Source organism: Pleurodeles waltl, chromosome 6 (assembly GCF_031143425.1).
Source record: "Pleurodeles waltl isolate 20211129_DDA chromosome 6, aPleWal1.hap1.20221129, whole genome shotgun sequence".
Taxonomy (NCBI): domain Eukaryota; kingdom Metazoa; phylum Chordata; class Amphibia; order Caudata; family Salamandridae; genus Pleurodeles; species Pleurodeles waltl.
The window spans coordinates 54,085,407-54,106,727 of NC_090445.1; the positions used below are offsets into that span (position 1 = coordinate 54,085,407).

At 48.3% G+C, this 21,321-nt stretch overlaps 1 protein-coding gene across 1 annotated transcript in view; it reads right to left on the minus strand.

Annotated features, from left to right (window-relative positions):
* The window catches only part of LOC138299181 (E3 ubiquitin-protein ligase TRIM11-like), an 89,215-nt gene that overhangs the window by 40,381 nt on the left and 27,513 nt on the right, over positions 1–21,321 (minus strand). The window contains exons 2-3 of the mRNA XM_069237278.1: positions 16,684–16,779; positions 11,748–11,978 (exon numbers count right to left, since the gene is read on the minus strand). Of these exons, the coding sequence (XP_069093379.1) occupies positions 11,748–11,978; positions 16,684–16,779 (327 nt within the window). The remainder of the gene's footprint in view (positions 1–11,747; positions 11,979–16,683; positions 16,780–21,321) is intronic.

The window sequence follows — 21,321 nt, forward strand, 5'->3', positions numbered from 1 at the left end:
CTGGCCTTTGTAGTTTGCCTTCCAACAGTGGCTTCAAAATGCCAGTATGGAAAGCATATGTGATGGCCTTTCCCCCAATTCCTCTCCACAGAACTCTCACATGAAGCACAGATATTAACTGTTACACGTTAGTTGTGCTTTAAAGTGAGATGCAAAAGTTGGAACAGACTTTGCTTTTAATTTTTGTGGTGGAGAAAGTGAACACAGGAGATTTAGGCCCTCATTATGACATTGGCGGTAAATCCCACTTACCGCCACCCTGACAGCCGCCATCTTACTGCAGCGGCGGCGGATATACATTCACCATATTATGACACACACACCAATCCGACAGAATTCAGCCACACACCCAAATCCGCCAGACCAAAGGTCAGTGATAAAGTGGCAGTATCAAAACCCACACCGTTACGCCAACAGAACTACGCCTACCACATTATGACCCACGAATCACCACAGTAGACATCAAACGGCGGTAAACCACTGGCAGTACATACCGCCACACTCACAATGGACACCCACATACAAAACAACACCACATTGGCCAATATAAACAACACACACCTGACACCCATACACACACCACACCCACACCAGTATAAAACACACACCCACATTACCCACAACCCTTTACAAATACAATTCATTGCCAACAGAGAGACACCAAGACCACTGATACAACTAGAGCCACACACTACTCACACCTATACACCACTCACGCACTCCACATCACACACCCCAACACATTACCCAACACACCCTCACCAATACACCTCACATAACACCCATGGCACCACAAAGACACCCCTGTTTCACTGAGGAGGAGCTAAGTGTCATGGTGGAAGAAATTGTCAGGGTAGAGCCACAGCTATTTGGAGCACAGGTGCAGCAGATATCTATAGCTAGGAAGATGGAGCTATGGCGGAGAATCGTGGACAGGGTCAACGCCGTGGGACAGCACCCAAGAACTAGGGATGACATCAGGAAGAGGTGAAATGACCTACGGGGGAAGGTACATTCCATAGCAGCAATACACCAGCTCACTATACACAGGACTGGCGGTGGACCCACACCTACTCCCCCACAACTCACCGCATGGGAGGAGCAAGTCTTGGCAATACTGCATCCTGAGGGCCTGGCTGGAGTCAGAGGAGGACTGGACTCTGGTAAGTCAACTTTCAACAATTATCACCCCCCATACCTGCATGCCTTCACATACCCTCACCCTCACTCCCATCACTCCACTCCACCCTCACATCTCACTCATCCCAATGCCAAGCCCTGCATGCTGTACCAGTGCATGGACACCCCTTACAGCCCTGCCTGGACACTCACCACTAAAGCATGCACACCATAGAGAACTAACAATCTCACCATACACTAACATACACAAGTGAAAGCTTGCAGGACAAATCTAACCATAGAGGGGAAGTCACGGATGTACAATATGTCTGAAAAAGTAACCATAACACATCATTTATATACCCACAGGTACCCCAGCCAATGTCACTGAAGTGGAGGTGCCAGCAATATCCAGTCTCCCAACAGAAGAGGCCCACAGTGATGACAGTAACTCTGGTCTTCAGGATCTGGACAACCTACCTGGCCCATCATGGACCACTGGACAGCCTAGTCACAGACCACCATAGAGCCTCCCCCATCAGGATCCAACACCATAGCCCCCACCCAGCGTACCCACACCTCTGTCCCCGGGACACGTCAATCAGCAGTGTGCCCACCTCTACAGGGACCCCAGTCCACACCTCGCACACAAGACAATCAGGGACCTGGGGTCAGTAGAAGAGGGCACACAGTTCAGGGGACAGAGGCACAGGCCAACAGGGAAACTGGGAGGAGTGCTGTGTGACAGGGGGAGGACAGGCCGAGGGAACCAACTCCAGGAGGCACTGTCCGAGATCCTGGGAGCCTATCAACATTCCCAGGACACGATGGGCCAGATCCTGGACAACGTGCAGGAGAACAAGCTGCTGCAGGAGGGACAGTACCAGGGGATCAGGGCAGACTTGCAGGCCATTAACAAGACCCTGATCTCCATAGCAGGGGTGCTGGCTGACATGGCCAACATTATGAGGGAGGCAGTCTCACACCAGCAGGTCCCTGCCACTAGCCAGACATCTGAACAGCCTTCCACTTCCGCTGCTGCTGGTGGCCAGGACGCCCGCCACAGGACTCACAGGCCACCAGCACCCCTCTCCCTGCAGAAGGTGAACCACCCCACAAACGTTCACTGCGATCTAGACAGAAGCCAAAGACACTTGCCAAGACCACCGCCAGGAAATGAGACTCTCCTGATTGTCCCCCTTGTGTTCCACTCATTCACCCTGTCCACCTTGAACTGCCATTGTTCCCCTTCCTATGTCCCCTGGGACAACGCACCTGTGCTACAAATAGACTGGAACAATACCCTGGAATTTCCTCCATCATCACCCCATCACATTGCACTTTACCCCTATATGTTAGCACTTCAATAAACAGCCTTTGACAAAAATCGATTTCGAGTATGTCACGTATATCAAATATGCATTGTTTGAAACAGGTACAAACATTTTAAATTAACTGTACATAGAATGAGCATAGTTTAATGACCTGTAGCTGGCTTTTGTGATCACACCAGGAGTACATGTCAAGTCACCAACATCTGTAAAATGAATTGCCAGAGTGAAAAGTAAGTGGGCATAGAGGTGGGAAATATAAGCATGCCATTGCCACACAGATTACAACCAAAGTCATTGAAATGTAAGGTTACACTGTCCTTCCTGGGTGTCATTGCAAGTATTGTCGTATAACTGATGTTCTGTTGTCCTCATCCTCTGCCTCCTCATCCTCACTGTCCACAGAGTCTACTGCTGCCACACGGGCATCTCCGGCCTCCTCCTCCTGCAGAAAAGGGACATGGTATCTGAGGGCCAGGTTGTGCAACTTGCAGCATGCCACTACTATCTATCAGACCTTCTTGGGTGAGTAGCACAGGGATCCACCTGTTAGATGGAGGCAAAGGGAACCTGGCCTTCAGGAGGCCAAAAGGTCCTTTCAATGATCCTTCTCGTTCACCCATCTGCCTCATTATAACGTTCTTGTGCCCTTCTCCTGCATTCCACACAGGGGTCAGCAGCCATGATAGCTTTGGATAACCAGAGTCACCTGCAAATATTGAGGGAGAACATTTAGCCACACACTATCTTATATGGCCAACACCATACCCATACACCAACATCTACTGGGTGGGAACCAGGGTTCACCTATTATCCACACCCTGTGCCTCTGTAGTTGGGCCATCACATTTGGAATGCTGCTATTCCTTAAGACAAAGGCATCATGCACTGACCCAGGATACTTAGCATTGACGTGGGATATGTACTGGTCCGCCAAGCCCACCATCTGAACATTCATGGAGTGGAATCTCTTACGATTCCTGAACACCTGTTCATTCTGCGGTGGAGGGAAGGTGCAGGAGGGGGGGACAAATTCAATATATGTACCATCAATCGCCCCAATTATGTTGGGGATATGTCCCATTGCATAAAACTCTGCCTTCACTGTGGCCAAATACTCAACCTGGGGGAAAACAATGTAGCTGCACATGTGTTTTATCAGGGCAGACAACACTCTTGTCAGCACTATTGAGAACATTGGCTGTGACATTCCTGCTGCCAAGCCCACTGTCACTTGGAAAGAACCAGTTGCCAGGAAATGGAGTACAGATAGCACTTGCACAAGAGGGAGATCCCACTGGGGTGACCAATAGCAGATATCAGGTCATGCTCCAATTGGGCACATAGCTCTGTGACTGTGGCCCTGTGAAGTCTATAGATGAGGATAATGAGCCTGTCCTCCAGTGTTGCAAAGTCCACCAGGGGTCTGAACACGGGGGTATGTCTCCATCTCCTATTCATCCGCAGCAGTAAGGGGCACAAGAGTGAGGAAGCTGTCACAAACTGAACATTGGAGCCACAACAGTAGTTTTTAATCTTTAAACTTGTAATGGGTCAGTGTGAATTGCCCAGTATGTGCCTATTTCTTCTGTGACACAGCATGAATCCATAGGGTTGCCCCCCCGAAATGGCGTCTGCCTATCCTGTGTGGAGGGACAGGTGGAAGTGAGGTAGTTCTGCTGACGTGCGCCGTGGCGGGAGGCGGTCGGGAACCGCCGTGCAACTCCTCATTGGTTAATATTAGCCCCTATGGGGTACAGTGGTCAATGGTGATCTACGCCGTTGGTGACGGTAGGCACCGCCGCGGACGTGACTGCCAATTTCTATCATATTCCTCACTTGCTACCTGACCCTCTATAGGAGAGAACCTACACTGCATGTGCTGCTGTGATCTGTGTCTGGAACCTACCATGGCCTGTGTGACTGGGTAAAGGGCCCCAGCCTTCACTTTGGAGAAGTTGGAGAGACTAGTGGATGGGGTCCTACCCCAGTACAGACTGCTGTATGGGTCTACAGACCAACAGGTGAGTACACTGTGGGCACGATGCATGTGGCATGAATACATGGAGTTGGGTGTGTGAAGGCCTCGATGTAAGGGGGGTGGATGTCTTCTTTGCAGCGTACACGCTGTGTGCTGGGCTATGTGTGTGCCAATGGTGATGGAAACTGGCATGGTGGGCCATATGTGTAACAGGCTGGACTGTATGTCTAATGGTGATTCATTACAACTTAAGCATGGTAGGGTGGTATCCAGGTGGTGGATGTGTGTCAGTGGGTGCCCCAAGGCCAGGCCTGATATAGCAGCATAGGTCCTCTGGTGGCTAGGGTTCTGAAGGGATAATCCTGCCTACCTAGCTTGTAAGCATCCACTACTGGTCAGGGCTGCATGGGTCCCAGGTGTGCTGCATTTGGCGGTGTGAGCCCCTCCTCATGCCTTGGTGGCTAGCAATATCAGTGGTGGTGCAACGCATAGTGCGTAGGCCTGTTCCCTGTGTATGAGGGTGCTGTCTACACCAACAGTGGTGTTGGTGCAGCCACTGACCCAGTATATCCTTTGTCTCTCTCCCCCTTTCTTGTTTTGTCATCCTGTCCTTATGTGCATTAGCATCATCTGGTGGAGGAGCAGAGGCACGGGCGACTGAGGGAGCTGCATCCCACATGACCCTGGAGGCAGAGTCCACTGACGCTGAGGGCACCAGTGGGACGGGGGCAAGGGGAGCACCACGGCGGAGACTGGAGGGGACTATTCAGACACAGATACCTCCTCCCATGGAAGCTCCCTGGTGGTGGCGGACACTTCTTTAACTACCCCAGCTACAGGTAAAGCTGCCACTCCCCGTACCAGCACCGCCCTCCCAGCAGCCCCTCATTGAGTTGCCTGTGCCCGCTCACAAAGGAGGGTGGGCATCTCCCTCGCCCCAGGCACCTGAGGCCCTGCCCAAGTTAGCCCTGCTGCCCTGAGTGAGGAGGCTATTGACCTCCTGAGATCCATCTCTGTAGGGCAGGCAACAATCGTGAATGCCATCCAGGGGCTGGCAGCCCAGATGCAACAATCTAATGTATTCCTGGAGGGCATTCACACTGGATTGGCGGCCCAACAGAGATCAATCCATGCTCTGGCTTCCATTGTCCCTGTTTCTAACGTCCCCCCTCCAACTTCCTCTTCCCAGTCCCATTCTCCTGTACCCCAACCCATCCCAAGCACACAGCCAGACGAGCATGCAAACAGGACAACACCCAAGAGTGTCACCGGCAAACACAAGCACCACACTTCATCCGACAAGCACTCATGCAAACAACATACAGTTGCAGACACTACAACATCCACTGCCTCCACTGTCTCCACCTCCTCCCCCTCCACCACCTCCCTCCCAGTCACGTCTACACTCACACCTGCATGCACTACATCATCATCCACTAACAGCATCTTCACCACACCAAGCAGAACACACACCTCACTGGCAGACACCTCCACAACATCCATGCAGACGTCCCCTGTGTCCTCCTCCACTGAGTCTGTCCCCCCCTCTTAAAGTACAAAAATGCAAGCACTCAGACACCCAACAGCCATCCACCTCACAACTGCATACAACCCATGCACCTGCACCTAAATCCAGCAGACAGACACCTCCAACAACCACTCCCTCATCCTCCACTCCCATTCCTTCTACCTCTTCCTACCTCAATATCCCTAAAATACTTTTCCTATTCACCATTGACCTCTTCCCTACCCCTCCGCCACCCGTCCAGCATGTATGGCCAGGCTATCATGAACCCAGCCAAGCAACTCTGCCACATGGACCCAGTTCCATCTGCACCTACTCCTAGTGGAAAGGATTCCAGGCCACATATACTGAAGGGGACGGAGCCTGCACCAGCAGGCAAGAAGGGCAAGGAGCATGCACCAGCAGGCAAGAAGGACCAGGAGCATGCACCAGCAGATGTCAGGGAGCCCCCACCACCAAGCATGGTTATTCAGGAGCCTCCCACCACCAGCACTAGCACCACCACAATGCATCCATCCGAGGATGCAGGGGATGTGCAGGAGCCTCCCACCACCACCACCAGCAACACCACAGTGCAGCCATCACCGCCGGAGGATGCAATGTGATCCTGCCTCCATGGGTTGCTGTGCGGGCTGCCCCCTCCAGAGCCAGTGTGGGAGACACCCACTCTAAAGACTGTGGCCCATTACTCCTCAAGACAAAGCACAGGGCATGTTGCCCCCTCCAGAACCAGTGGGCAAGTCACCCGCTTGAGAGACTGTGGCCCATCACTTCCCAGGACAAAGCACAGGGCAAGTTGCACCCTCCAGAATCAGTGGCAGGAAGGCAAACAGGAGTCCTACGCTCCATTCTAGGTGGAATGTGTCTCCAAGAGGCAGCCTTCTTGGGATCTCCAACACACAAAAAAGCAGACATTCATATATGCCAATAGATCCGATTCAGTCGGATGACTCCAGATTTTTGAAACAAAAAATGCCTGAAATTGCCTCTACTACAATAGTGGTAAATGGAGGAAATACTCTCTCCTCATTATTTTTTCTAAAATCGCCCTCTTTCCTCTTCTAAAATGTGGGCATGTATGGACATTACACATTGTCGGTGATGGGAAACCTACGGGTGCAACTGTCATTTATGGTCCGCTAACCATCAGGAAGGAAGGCCTTCAGCACAAGATGAACCGCCCTAACTCCAACTAATTGATGTGGATTGGAGCTTCTGCAGTAGACTAGAGGCCTCTGATCCCCACCTCTCCCACATGGCCTCCCAATCCAGAAACGACACATCTGTCACACTGTTAAAACTGGAAGAGAGGGCTGCTACTGACCCAATCACGGTTCAGCAGCCACCAATGCAGGCCTTTTGTAGTCTCCTCCAAAATTAGGATACAACCCGAAAGGTCATAAGGGAGTATTGCAAACTGAAAATACTTGCTGTACACTTTGAACTGCAGATAGTATCTTTGGCTCTGCATGAGGGGATGAGAGAATAAGCGTCCTACAGGTCCAATGCAGCCATTCAGTCTCCAGGTTCTAACGTAGACAGGACCTCAGCGCCTGGAAACCATCACGGGTGACAAGTAGTGCTCTACACATCTACTGACTGATTGAAATCTATTGATTGATAGTGTAAGCATCTTGAATTTGTCCTTCCAAAGGAAAGCATTGAGAGGATGGAGATCAAAAATAGAATGAAAATCTCTTCCCTTGCACCCAAGGAAGTAATAGGAGTAACACTCAACTCCTACTTTTGAAGCCTGAACCCTCTCTATGGCCCCAAGGGAACTGCATTTTCTGTTGCAAGATGGACCAGTGGTTCTCTGTCAGCCTCACTGATGGTGGTGGGAGGTGCAGCAGGGTAGAGAGAGATGGGAAGGCGTACCATGATGTACAATGTGGAGAACCCACTTGTTTAAATTGATAGATTGTTACTCGTTGGACGAAATATCAGATTCTGCCTCTGACGGGGTGGCTGTGTGTCGGCAAGAATACACTAAAGCGGTTTTGAGGTTGTGGATGCTGGAGGCGCACGGCCCGAGCTGCACATTGTTTCTCCTGCCATGGTGGTTGTCTCCGCAAGCCACAACTGCAGCCAAAAAAGTACTGAAAAGCCTGCTGGGCAAGTGAAGAGGCCGAATGCTGGTGAAACAAACAGCCACAAAATTTGTTGCAATTGTCTGGTGGGCAGAAAGACCAAATATTCTGTTGCCTTGCTTTCCTTAAATCATTTCAGGGCCAAATCTGGCTTGTCATCAAAAAGACGAGAGCCCTGCAATGGCATGTCCATTAAGGATGCCTGGGCATCCCCAGAGAAGCCCATAGACCTCATTCAGCTGCAGTTCTGAAGGACCACACTTCAACCCATTGCTCACACTAAGCATTATCTCGTGTTCAAACCAAAGTGGTTTGTAATCTTTACTTTGTACTGGCCGTCCTGGATAGCTTGGCTCAGGGATGCCCTGAGGTCATTTGGAGCTGCAGGCAATACTTCAGCCACTGTGTCCCGTACAGCATGAGAGTAGTGGCATAACAGCAGATGGTATTTCAGAATGCAGATCAGGGTTTGTGCAAGAAAAAATACATTTAACAAAAGTTTAAATTCTTTTAGAGTTCAGGCTGGTGGGTAAGGCACTGGGATTTACCTTATTGGTGGATGCCTGCAATACCAAACTCTCTGGCATAGGATGTTGTGCAAGGAAAGCAGGGTTTCCTGGTGCTGAGTGATGGCGCTGCGAGGTCTTACAATTAACAGATGGCCCTGAATACAGTTTCGAACAAATGCCCAAGAGTTTATCCATAAGGGCATCGTTAAAGGGAAATAGAAGTTATGTAGGTGGTTGACCAGGCTCAAGCACCTGCCAAAATTGTAGTCTTCATCTCCATAGTGAGGAGCTGTAGGTCCAGTACTTCTGTCGCCCTGTTGAACAACGATGGTGAAGGAGGCACCGTCCTCAGTGGAAGAACCAGGATGTGGAACAAGCCAGGATGTGGAAAAAGCCTGGATGTGGAACGAGGCTGGTATCTGGAGGAGTAGCTAGGCCTCTGGCAACTTGGAGTTCTTCATACTAGTTGTCTTCATCATATTGAGGAACAAAATCATCTCCCCCACCCCCATCAAAACTGTCATTGTCGTAATCTGTGCTGAAAAGGCTGTGCATTGTCTGTGCCCTACCTGGTGGTAACCGTAAAGTATTAGAATTGGAGAGAGTACCTGCAGGCTGCACTCCTCTAGAACTGGGAGCAGCCTCAGTGGAGGTGGGTTCTGCTTGGAACTGGAAAGCAAGACAGGCTGTAAATCCCCCTCTGGCATCGGTGCTGACTTTGATGCAAAAGAGACCAGGGTAGCAGGTAGTGCTGCAGCTGAAGTCGGCACCGGAGCCAGTGCTGATGCATGTTCAAAGGGCACCTACAGCACTAAGGGCAGCAGTGCTGGTGGAAGACAGACTGGATGTGCGTGTTGATCCGTGGGGCCCATAGGCATGCCAAAAGGAACTATTAAAGTGCCAAATATGGGCAGCATGGCCTCCATAAAATCCTCCACTTGCGGTGACATTGCTGACAGACAAGGAAATTCAGGGTACATTAGGGGACATTCAGGGTGCTATTAGCTCCGGTCAGAAGCAAGAACAGGAGGCACGCTGATAGCCTCGTGTCTTCTATGGAACTTGAGAGTGGCAGGAAGGACACGCACAAGAAAACACTGTTTGGTTTACTTGACACCATCCAAATGTAAACTAGTTCACTTGTGCCATCCAAGAAAGCAAGATGGAGTAGCAGGTGATGCCCAAGGTGTGACTGGTCCACTGTCTTGTACTGATGTCTAACTCATGATGGGCTCACGTGTAATCCCAGAGGGCCTGTTCTACTCTTCAGGGGCACAAGATGGGAATCTAAAGTGTTACAAGTGCTTTATTACATTTGGCTGGGATGACCTGTAACAGAAAGGGTCACACCTGCTGCAGGGCCCCGACTGCTGTATTCAGAACACGCCACTCAACTCTCTTAAGTAGTGATCACTTGAATGACACCACCAGATGCTTTAAACCCTTGACCATACCCTGGTGCTCCGAAAAGACAAAACAAACAGAGACATCCACCGTTCTAGATTCTCTAGGAGATGGTTGTAGGTAGAAGTATGGTGTGGGTGTACTTCAGTGACTCTAATTTAGTTTCCCCATGATAAAAATAGATCCTGTTATGTGTACCTGTGACTGGTTAACCTGAAAATCCAGTGTATATTTAAGTCTGTGGGGCAATGTAAGCCTCCATTCATTTCTTTGGCGTAATGATAAGTAGACCGTTTGTGAAGATTCTCCTTTTAATCACTTTTCAAGTTGTTTGCATGTAGGTTACAATCATTTTCAGTAGCCAACATGTGTAACAAACCATGCTCAAGAGCTTTCTCAATTATACAAATTATTAACATGTATGTATATAGTAATATACTCTAATGAACTGAGCTAACCAGCCACGTGTTTCTTTATGGGCATCAGGCTACTACATACATCAGAAGAGGTTCTTCATTGCTCAGCTTCCATGCAAGCTTTTAGCCATCATTCAGAAGGCTTGAGCTCGGCAGAACAAGAGTGCGTCACATGGCCAGCAGCTTTAGTACTGAGCACCATCCCAGCGCAATCATTGTGTGGGAAATGGTGCAGAAGTGGGGAGTCAAACCCAGAGCCACTTTACTGTTTGTGTCACGGTGCTTTGGAACGGTGCAAGAAGTGGTAAAGTGTGAGCTTGTGGTTGGTCTCAGGCGGTGGAAGGATGGAATAACCTACCCCAGGGCTGCTTCTTTTGCTGTTGGTTGATAGGCACACAGAGTATTGACCTATCAGCGAGGCTGTTGTGCCTCTGTGTGAGAGGACTACTTTGTGTCCTAGTAACCAAGAACCAATGTAATGTAAACATCTAAGAAATGGCAAGGGCTGGTCTATCAAGGGGCCTCTCCCAACCAAGCCAATGGCTCAAGAGAGATGTCCCAAATCCCCTGTCTGTATCTTGTGTGATCTGCTGCCAATATGAGCTCTAGCAGACAGGAAGCTGTCCAGCTAGACCCAGGAAACGTCACCGGAAGGGCAAGGAAGCCACGCAGGGCAGAGCCGAAGAGCACTTAGAGCCCCATTTCTACAGGGGTGAATGAGTGGTGGATAATAGGCGCCCTGCCTCAAAACAGCTGTCTCCCGTCTGCACTTTGAAATGGCCATCAAGCTGTGGTTAACGGAAAAAAAAAAAGAAACATCTCAGTAGCTCCACATCCTGCTGCTGACACTTCCCACCTCAGAGGAACTCTGGTCTTCTAGTTCCCTAGATGTTAACTCTCACGTTCAGTAACTCCACATCCTGCTGCTGACACTACCTCCATCAGAAGAACTCTACATTTCTAGTTCTACAGTGGTTTAACCCCTTCAGTAGTTCCAAATTCCACTGCGGACCCTTCCCTCTCACAGGACTTCTACTATTCTAGTTCCATAGATATTTAAATCTCACCTTCAGTAGCTCCACATCCTGCGGCTGACAGTTCCTCCCTCAGAGAAACTCTGCTCTCTTGGTTCCACAGACATTTAACTCTCACCTTCAGTAGTTCCACGTCCTGCTGCTGACACTTCCCCTCCCAGCATCTCTACCTTTCTAGTTTCATAGATATTTAACTCTCACCTTCAGTAGTTCCACGTCCTGCTGCTGACACTTCCCCTCCCAGCATCTCTACTTTTCTAGTTACATAGATATTTAACTCTCACCTTCAGTAGCTCCAGAACTCTGCTCTCCTAGTTTAATAGACATTTGACGCTCACCTGCAGTAGCTGTACATCCTGCTGCTGACACTTCCCCTCTATTTCAGCGATCATGTCCCGAAGGATGGATTGCTGCTTCTCCAGTTCACTCAGTTTCTCTTGCATCTTCTCTATAGTCTCATTATGTTCCGTTTCTAGTTTGCTGATAAGTTGCTGCTCCTCTTTATCGAGAAACTGCTTTAGAAGTTCAAATGTACTGTGGATCGTCTCTGCCTGGTTCTCGAAGTTTACCTTAGTTAAAAACAAAGGCATATCATTTTTGTATTAATACTGTACAGCAACAGGTAATCACATGTTCTGCATGTGATACACATAGTGGTTTCACTCTCAATCGTGCACATACATTTACAAGCATAACCAATTGTATGCACTGATGCTAGAAACAGACTGAACTCTCTCTCTCACGTTCCCTCCTCGCCTCCCAAAACGTGGTTTAAAACAGGGCTTATTAGCCCAAAAATCAACATAAACAAAAGGATGCAAACTTTTAAAACCCAACAATGGTGGATGTACTTACAAGGATCAGTAAGTATTTTAACAATAAAACCTAGAAAAAACAAAGTAAAATCTATACAATAAAAAATACACACAGGAGGCTCTTAATTACTTTGGTATAATAATCAAGCCAAAAAGGGGGGGAGTATCCTATAACCCTCGCCTGCTTAGGATACCAACTTAACAATACTCACAAAAAATAGCAGGAAAGGGACAAATTCAATAATTATTGCAAGAAACCAATATTAACTCCTGGTTCCAAGAGGAAAAGCTGTTTCCCCTTATTTATTCCATTTAATAATAGACAACAGCATCAGAGTCAAAGGAAAGCTACCTATCTATAAATCTATGACACTCAGGTGAAAATATATACACTTCTATATACATATACATTTATAACAGACATGTGTAACAAATAATGCATACAATGTCTTAAAGCATGTGCCCCACTCCAACACTTTATAAGATAGTCACAAAAACACAATAAACATAGTGATCAAAAGACACATGGTGGCCAGGGGTCTTGCACCCAGCTGTATGCTACCTCTAATTTTTTGATAAGGTAGTAAGTAGTGCTAAACAAATTTTGTCAATCAATTCATTATTTTTCCAGACCCCTTGGACCCATTAGAAATATGTTGACGCGTTTCGGCCTAAAACCTCCAGGCCTCATCAGGACTGTCGGAGGGCACTGGCACCACTAAAAAAATTGAAAAAACACATTAAAATCAACCTAATATAATCAATCTTTCCACCAGCTAACACCAAATGTGACAAGTATCAGTACCAGATTACCACTTGTAGACCCCTGTGAATTGTTTGTTAGCAACTCTATATGGCTCTTAAACGGAAACTGACCATATAAGGTGAGTGAGAGGTGGGTGGGCTCAGATAGTTTATAACCAGACTGAAAGGAGGGAACAAGAATGCTTGCAATCTCTTGGTAAGAAAGCTGCCTGGTCAGAATAGCATGGGATATGGTATCAAAGGCCAAAATTGAGATCCATTAGAATGATTGCCACTGTCCCTCATGATCAAGGATGTTTTTAGGAATGTCATCAATGAACGCAGGTATTGAAACTTTTGTCTAACGTATGGAGCCGGCGCCTGCTTGAGCATGATCGAGAATGGAATTGGCTTCAGTAAAGGAAGAGATCTGCTGCTAATCTCTTTCTCAAATAATTTAGGAGCTGGAAGAAGCAAAAGAACATCTACTGGGAACTTTAGGGTCAGCTGTAGGTTTTTTCCAGGAGGGTAATGCTACTGTTTTTTTCCCCATTCTGCAAGAACCGGGCCAAGGCTAAGGAAGTTACTGAGTAAAGAAATAAGCACATGGGCAATGCAGTCAATCACTTGAGTTACAATCTGTAGAAGGCAAGAGTTGTGTGGTGCCCAGATTTAACACAGTGAACCAGAATACTGGTAGACTCTACTCAGAGGAGCATGTAGCTGATTAGATCAGCAGCAACTGAAGCAGAACTCTCACATTGCTAAGAGTCAGAATTAAAGGAAAGACAGATTTGAACAATTTTATGTGGAAGCCAGCTGATAAAGGCTAAATAGCTCCTGGGAAGGACCAATTGAGGAGCTTTGGGTGGGGATCTAAAATTATTTTTACAACTGTGAAAGTCTTCCAAGATGCGTTTAGACTATTCAAACCTAGAAGTATAATAGGGTAAATGCTTTTAAACTGCTAATTAAACTGCTTTTAAAGCTGATCGGTAGAAGGCTCTTGCTCTTTTCTCCTCAAGATAACTTTAATCAGGTCAATTAACTACTTAACAATATAGGCACATTTTGACTGCTTGCTCTTTGGCCTTCTTCATCCAAAAGCTTGGAATGTGTGCTGCTAATAGGGGCTGCTCGACTCATGAGTCTGAATTTCATCCACAGCACTGCATTATGTGTACTCATCCTGAAAAACATTTTGTGCAGAGTAGAGGAAGAAGCTATATCCATCCTCAATCTGTGAGGAGCGATTCTATCAGAAACGATTCTCTTCAGCTGCCTGTGCAGCAAAATCCATGCTGGGGTGGTTTTCTTAAATTCTAACTGAATGAGAGCAGAAGGTCTACCTGAAAGCCTTCCTGTCTGTAGTCATCATAGCAGAATAATGGGTGGTCCATGTCTGCAATCTGCCCACTACTGTTTAACATCTTTAAGACTTTGCCAAGTGTATTGATGCTGCAATTCCACCAACAGGCAGACAACACACATTTATTTGCATGTGGCCAGTCTTCAGGAGAGGCTGGATGTAGTAACCAGCTAATTTTTCGTCACCAGATTGTCCGTATAACACTGTTCACCTTCAAGACGGCCTCACAGCCACAATCAATCAATCAGTAATTTGTTAAGTGTGCTACTCACCCGGAAGGGTCTCAAGGTGCTGGGGGTGGGGGGGGGGGGGGCTACTGCTCGAAGAGCCAGGTCTTGAGGTGCTTCCTGAAGGTCTGGAGGTCCTGGGTCAGGTTTGTGGGGCGGGAGTTACAGGTTTTGGCGGCAAGGTGGGAGAAGGATCTGCCGCCGGTTGTGGTACGGTGTATACGGGGGACGGTTGCGAGGGCGAGGTTGGCGGAGCGGAGCTGGAGCATCAGGATGTGGAAGTTACACACAGCACAGCGAAACTGCAGGGTAAAAGTAATGACCCTAGTAACAGGGGACTGAGAGGATTTCAAATCAGTCGCGGCTCGCAGGTGTTAAAGGGGTGGGAAGTGGGGGAGGGAAGTAGGGGTGGTGGTGTGGGGTGGGAAATATTATTAAAATTTTTAAAGCATAAAAAAAAAAATCTTACCTGAATGCTGCACCCCGCTCCTCTACTGGCTGCAGGCAGGCACAGGCTCCCAGCCTGCCCTGCGGCGAATCCTGATGCTGCCCCAGCCAGGGCGCTCCCAGGCAGACTGGGAGCTTGTGCATGCTCTCTCCAGCCCGGCAACTTTGTTGCTGGGCTGGAGAGAGCCCTCTGCACATGTGTGTTTGGCAAGCCTGAGATGGACGGCCAAACACACATGCGCTCTGAGGGGGAGCGCTGAGCACTCCCCCTCACACTTGTCACCCCTGTGGCCCTGCCCCTTTTCAAGAAAACAATAATAAACACCATTTATTATTGTTTCCTTGTAAAGGTTTTGCAGCTGCCGCTTCTGGCGGGTGGGCAACAATCCTCCGCCCTCATGGAGGAGCCACCCTTGTTTCAAAGAGTAAGAAGCCAGGTAAAAGACGTGTCCCAGAACCTTCCATCAATCGTCAGTTCACCTGGTACGAGACAGCAGTATCCACCCTCCACTGAGGGCGGGAATACACTTTGGGTGCATCCGCTGGCCAAGCTGGTGAACATCAGCAGAATCATAAGAGTACCTTCACTGGACTCATAGATTGTCAAACCACAGGTGGCAAAACAAAGGGAACACAGGGCATGCAACAGAGAGAATGGCACAGCCTTCCCAGCTGTGCGAGGAATTTTGCACCTACAAGTGAAAAATTCAATAAACACAGAAGTACTGTACAAATATCAGCAATCATCTAAAGGTCAATTAGAAGAGAGGCCTAGACCGACAGTTTCAGAAGCTATGGAAAGTGGGCCGTAACATTGTCTTAACTGCGATAGATCTGTGATTGCCTGATCATGTACACACACCCATGTCTATACCTCCAGATCTTACTGTCGGGGTACCCCTTGTCTGTCATGATCACTTTTGACTGCCAGAGGTCACAGAGGTCTGCTTCATGCCTTCCGTTCTGCCAGCTTTATCCCTGTGTTGCATCTCCAGTTCTGTCTGGGTACCCGATTTCTCTCCTCTACTGTACTATAAGGGTTACCTCCTTGACTTTCACCTCTCTACCCTGTTACTTTTACCACTAATAAAAGCAGGATTCTTCTCAGCAGACAGTCAGGGGTACCCCGATGTCTGTACACCACACGTCCAGTTCAGATGGTCAGGGGTACCCCCAAATCACGCACCACCAGTTCTGTCTGACAGTGTTAACCCCTTACGTCTCAACTCCAGGTCAGTCTGCAAGGCATACAATGTCTATACGCCTCCCACTCAAGCAGACAGAGACAGCTGCAGGTCTTCTATCTATCTGCTCTTGTACATTTCACACAGATTCATGGAGGATTCCTCACCACTCTAGATGGGACACTCAGAGGTAGCTCCCATGTTTCCCACCTCCAGTTCTGACTGTCAGGATGCTGTCATGTCTCACCTGCAGTTCTATATGTCAGGGCTACCCCAGGTGTCTCAATCCTCTTGCCTGTCACAGTTTACACACATACATGCAGGATTCATCTCACTTCCAGTCCTGTTAGGCGTACCCCCATATCTCGCCTAACCTCAACTTCCGACAGTCAGGGATTTCCCCATGTTTTATATCTCCACCAACCCACTTGTCTCTCGCCTCTCTGTCTTGATGAAGTTTCCAAACACCCAATCATGATTTCACTCACCTCCAGATCTGACACGGTCCTTCTTTGTTCATCTTCCCATATCTGCAGATTCTCTAGCTCCTTTTGCAGTCGTTCCACATGGTTATGAAGTGTTTTCTGAAACACAATCAATGTATTTCTATTATCCAATAAATGTCCTGCAGTTCAGATCAGTGTGCAATTAATGACACAGAACAAGAATTATGGCTTTATCTGTGCAGCCACGTCCATATGATACTGCAGACTGCATTTGGCCTTTGAGATGATTAATCATGTCAGCTGTGTGATTTCACCTTTGATATGAACACCTCACACGTTACAATGTGTTCTTATGCACACTCCTTGAATCTATTTCTAGGCATCCTACTTAGAAGCCCCCCTCAAGCTGTACCCAAGAAACATACCTAGCAAAACATTTGATTACAATTGAAGAGGATTTTTATCTTTGTGAAAAACATAAGAGGTGACTATGATCTCACCTGTGTAACCCCATCAAGTGTTTGTACCCTCTACCATGTTTGTAGCTAGGCTACCATTATCGAATAGAATCATTATTTAATGTCGATTAAACAGATTTTGATAAATCCTCAGACCCATGCCAGCCCTGACACGCTTATAAATTCTTACATATTTCTGACACACAGTCATGTTTGTGTAAACATACAAGCACACATTCCAAAGCTCACATATTTGGAAAAGACACACACATACCTGTGTACTAATAAGTGACTATTTTCACATTTGAACACACGCTCCTGAGTGTTTACGACACATTGCTATCTGCCCTGAGTCCATGCATACTTATACTCAGACAGACGCGTGCAGACTCGCCTAGGACCCCGGAAGAGCTGGGTCTGGAGATACACTGCGCCTTTCAATGGTATACAACGTAGATCCGAAGAAGGGATGAGCTGCCGTCAATGTGGTTCTGAAAAGTCATAAACTTCAAAGGTGCAATGGACACAAGCACAATGATACAGTTTTTAAGATTTACATTTTGAGACCCTTCTACGAGAAATCTGTGTGCAGCTAACAGTTGGCCAAAGATAAGGTAAGAGGCTGGCCACAGAGGTTGTGGAGTCATTAGAAACAGGGAGGTTGCTGAATGAGACCAGAGAACAGATCTGTGGACACTGGTGAGGTAACTTCAGATACACCATTAACAGCAGCAGGAGACTCAAATCAGGTTCTTCAAAGGCACTATCAAGACAGTGTAGGCACAAGTTAAAGGCACTCATGCCCTCGTTTTTTGTGACAGTGGTGGCAGGGATATCTACTGTCAAATCAAATCAAATCATTAGCATTTATAAAGCGCGCTACTCACCCGTGCGGGTCTCAAGGCGCTAGGGACAAAGGGAGTGGTTATCGCTGCTCGAACAGCCAGGTCTTTAGGAGTCTCCGGAAAGCGGAGTGGTCCTGAGTGGTCCTGAGGCTGGTGGGGAGGGAGTTCCAGGTCTTGGCCGCCAGGAAGGAGAAAGATCTCCCACCCGCCGTGGAGCGTCGGATGCAAGGGACGGCGGCGAGTGCGAGGCCAGAGGAGCGGAGGGGGCGGGTGGGGACGTAGAAGTTGAGGCGTCTGTTGAGGTATTCCGGTCCCTTGTCGTGGAGGGCTTTGTGTGCGTGGGTGAGAAGTCGGAAGGTGATCCTTTTGCTGACTGGGAGCCAATGCAGGTGTCTCAGGTGTGCGGAGATGTGGCTGTTGCGGGGTACGTCGAGGATGAGGCGGGCCGAGGCGTTTTGAATGCGTTGCAGGCGATTTTGGAGTTTGGCGGTGGTCCCAGCGTAGAGGGTGTTGCCATAGTCCAGGCGGCTCGTGACGAGGGCGTGGGTCACGGTTTTTCTGGTGTCGGCGGGGATCCAGCGGAAGATCTTGCGGAGCATGCGGAGGGTGAGGAAGCAGGCGGAGGACACGGCGTTGACTTGCTTGGTCATGGTGAGAAGGGGTCCAAGATGAAGCCGAGGTTGCGGGCGTGGTCTGCGGGGGTCGGTGCGGTGCCGAGGGCCGTGGGCCACCAGGAGTCGTCCCAGGCGGACGGGGTGTTGCCGAGGATGAGGACTTCAGTTTTTTCAGAGTTCAGCTTTAGGCGGCTGAGCCTCATCCAATCTGCGACGTCCTTCATACCCTCTTGTAGGTTGGTCTTGGCGCTGGCGGGGTCCTTGGTGAGGGAGAGTATAAGTTGGGTGTCGTCGGCGTAGGAGGTGATGATGATGTCGTGCTTGCGTACGATGTTAGCGAGGGGGCTCATGTAGACATTGAAGAGTGTCGGGCTGAGTGATGAGCCTTGAGGTACGCCGCAGATGATCTCAGTGGGTTCTGAGCGAAACGGAGGGAGGTAGACTCTTTGGGAGCGGTTTACGAGGAAGGAGGCGATCCAGTCCAGGGCCTGGTCTTGGATCCCGGTGGAGCGGAGGCGGGTGATTAGGGTGCGGTGACAGACGGTGTCAAAGGCAGCCGAGAGGTCGAGAAGAATGAGGGCGACTGTTTCACCGTTGTCCATCAGGGTTCTGATGTCGTCTGTGACTGAGATGAGGGCGGTTTCAGTGCTGTGGTTGGTTCGGAATCCGGTCTGTGAGGGGTCGAGCAGGTTGTTGTCTTCCAGGAAGGTGGTCAGCTGTTTGTTGACGGTCTTCTCTATTACTTTGGCTGGGAAAGGCAGAAGGGAGATGGGGCGGAAGTTTTTCAGGTGGCAGTCAAAGCAGCAATACACGGAGACTTGTAATCTAGGAACAAAGTGCTAAATATCTGAAACAGAACAGTTTTGGGATTATTCATTTATGTTTACCCCTTCTCGCTATTTCCACATACTTGAACATTTTGTTATCTTCTTTCCTACAATTCTTTTTTAACGTTTCAAAAGTTTGCTTACTGCCTTACTATGTTTCTGACCATATAATTATTTTTAAAGTTTTAAATACACACAATTCACAATAAAATTGAAACAAAACTATTTGAAATAACCATCTTTTGCGTGGTGTACCCCCAAAGTTTTGCCTTGACAGGTTTTGCTAGCAGTAGAACTCTCTGCAACCTACCCCTGCTAACCAGGGGTAAAGTGACTGTGCTTCCCCTTTGACATGATGAAATTGGCCAACCCGTAATTGATATATTTTGCTTACTTATAGGACCCTAATATATAGTGCAAAATGTACTCGTGGCCTGCAAGTTAAAATTCACTTGTGGACTGCAGCACTCATTGATAGTGCAAACACAATTGCAGGCCTAACATTTGTAGCCTGGCTGTAAAAGATTTAAACTGCAAGGTAGACATGTAAAAATAACCCCTTTTGGCAGGTCAAAACCATCCTTTTAAATTTTAATAAGTTGCGCCTATGCAGGCATTGATGCCCAAACGCCAAGATATGAGGTATTTAAAAGCAGAACATGTGTAACATTAAACTTTTACATGTCCTTACAGTGAAAACGTCCCCAAAACTTTGGGGTACAATATATAGTAACTAGCTAACAGACTATATCATAAGAAATACAACAGCACCTATAGACTTGTCCAAAGACTTGTCTCAAGCTACCAGCATATTAAAAACCATAAAATGAGTGTCTGTCTCTCACACTTCATCATTCACCATACTGATAACCGCACCTCGGTGGTCATCATGCACAACTTGGGAATACTTCCCATTTAGGTTCAAAACAAAGACAACACCCTTTCATGCTCTAATACAATAAACTACTACATGAAACTAAATAATCAGTTGTCCCATGCTCCGAATCACAAGTCTGCGACTCCCCCTGGAGCCTTTGCCACGCGGGTGCCCGCATACGGGCCAGGAGTCATTTGCCACACCGTGCCTGAGTCGGAGCACATAGCTGTAAGACAAAGCTGGAACTACACAGTAAAGTACAGGCAATTTATCCAGACTGGGTAAATCTTTGGCACTCAGAGGCCCATCCTTGAGGGGATACCGAGGGGACATTGCTGGTCTACCACATTGCTGGTGCCAGTGTCAGAGCTTGCCTCTCCCCCATACCTCCCCTCTCTACCTCTCACCACACTCCACCACATGCCGGCGCCGCCACAGTGTTTGGGTCACTTGGAAAGCCGAGTGAATGGAAGCGTACGGTAGGACAGGTGGGTGGTTTTGGTTCAAGTATGTTTTGGGTGGCACGGAGGATATTGGCTACTGGAGGGCTTGGAGGGGTGTAGGGAGGTACTGTGAGAAGTGCAGAGAAGTGTTGATCTCCACCCCTTTTCTTTTCTTCTCTTTTGTCCTTTCACTTTTGGCCTTCTGGCGGGATAGTCCCCTTTGGACTTGGACTATGAACTGTCCCCAGGATATACAGCCTAAGGATCATAGTTTAAAGGACAGCGGTCAGCAGAGGCTTAAAACCACGCTAGGTTTGGTAGCACACTTGGTGCTAGTGCAGATCTGGATCGTGTACTGTTGTTGTTTGTGTTGAGCCTGTGGGTGGAGGCACCATTTTACTTGCTTAGGAGGAGGTAAGTGACCTATAAGTGAGAAGTGACTTATAAGCACACTTGCATGGCAAGTGTTGGGGCACTGTGTTACATTCTGCTACCACATATGTGGGGAGCTTGAGGCCCATGTCACTTACCCATTTACACGAGACACGAGGCGAGAGGACATGATCGAATGAAAGGACCCGTGTGTTTGAACTCTGAGCATGTTTTGAGTGTGCTT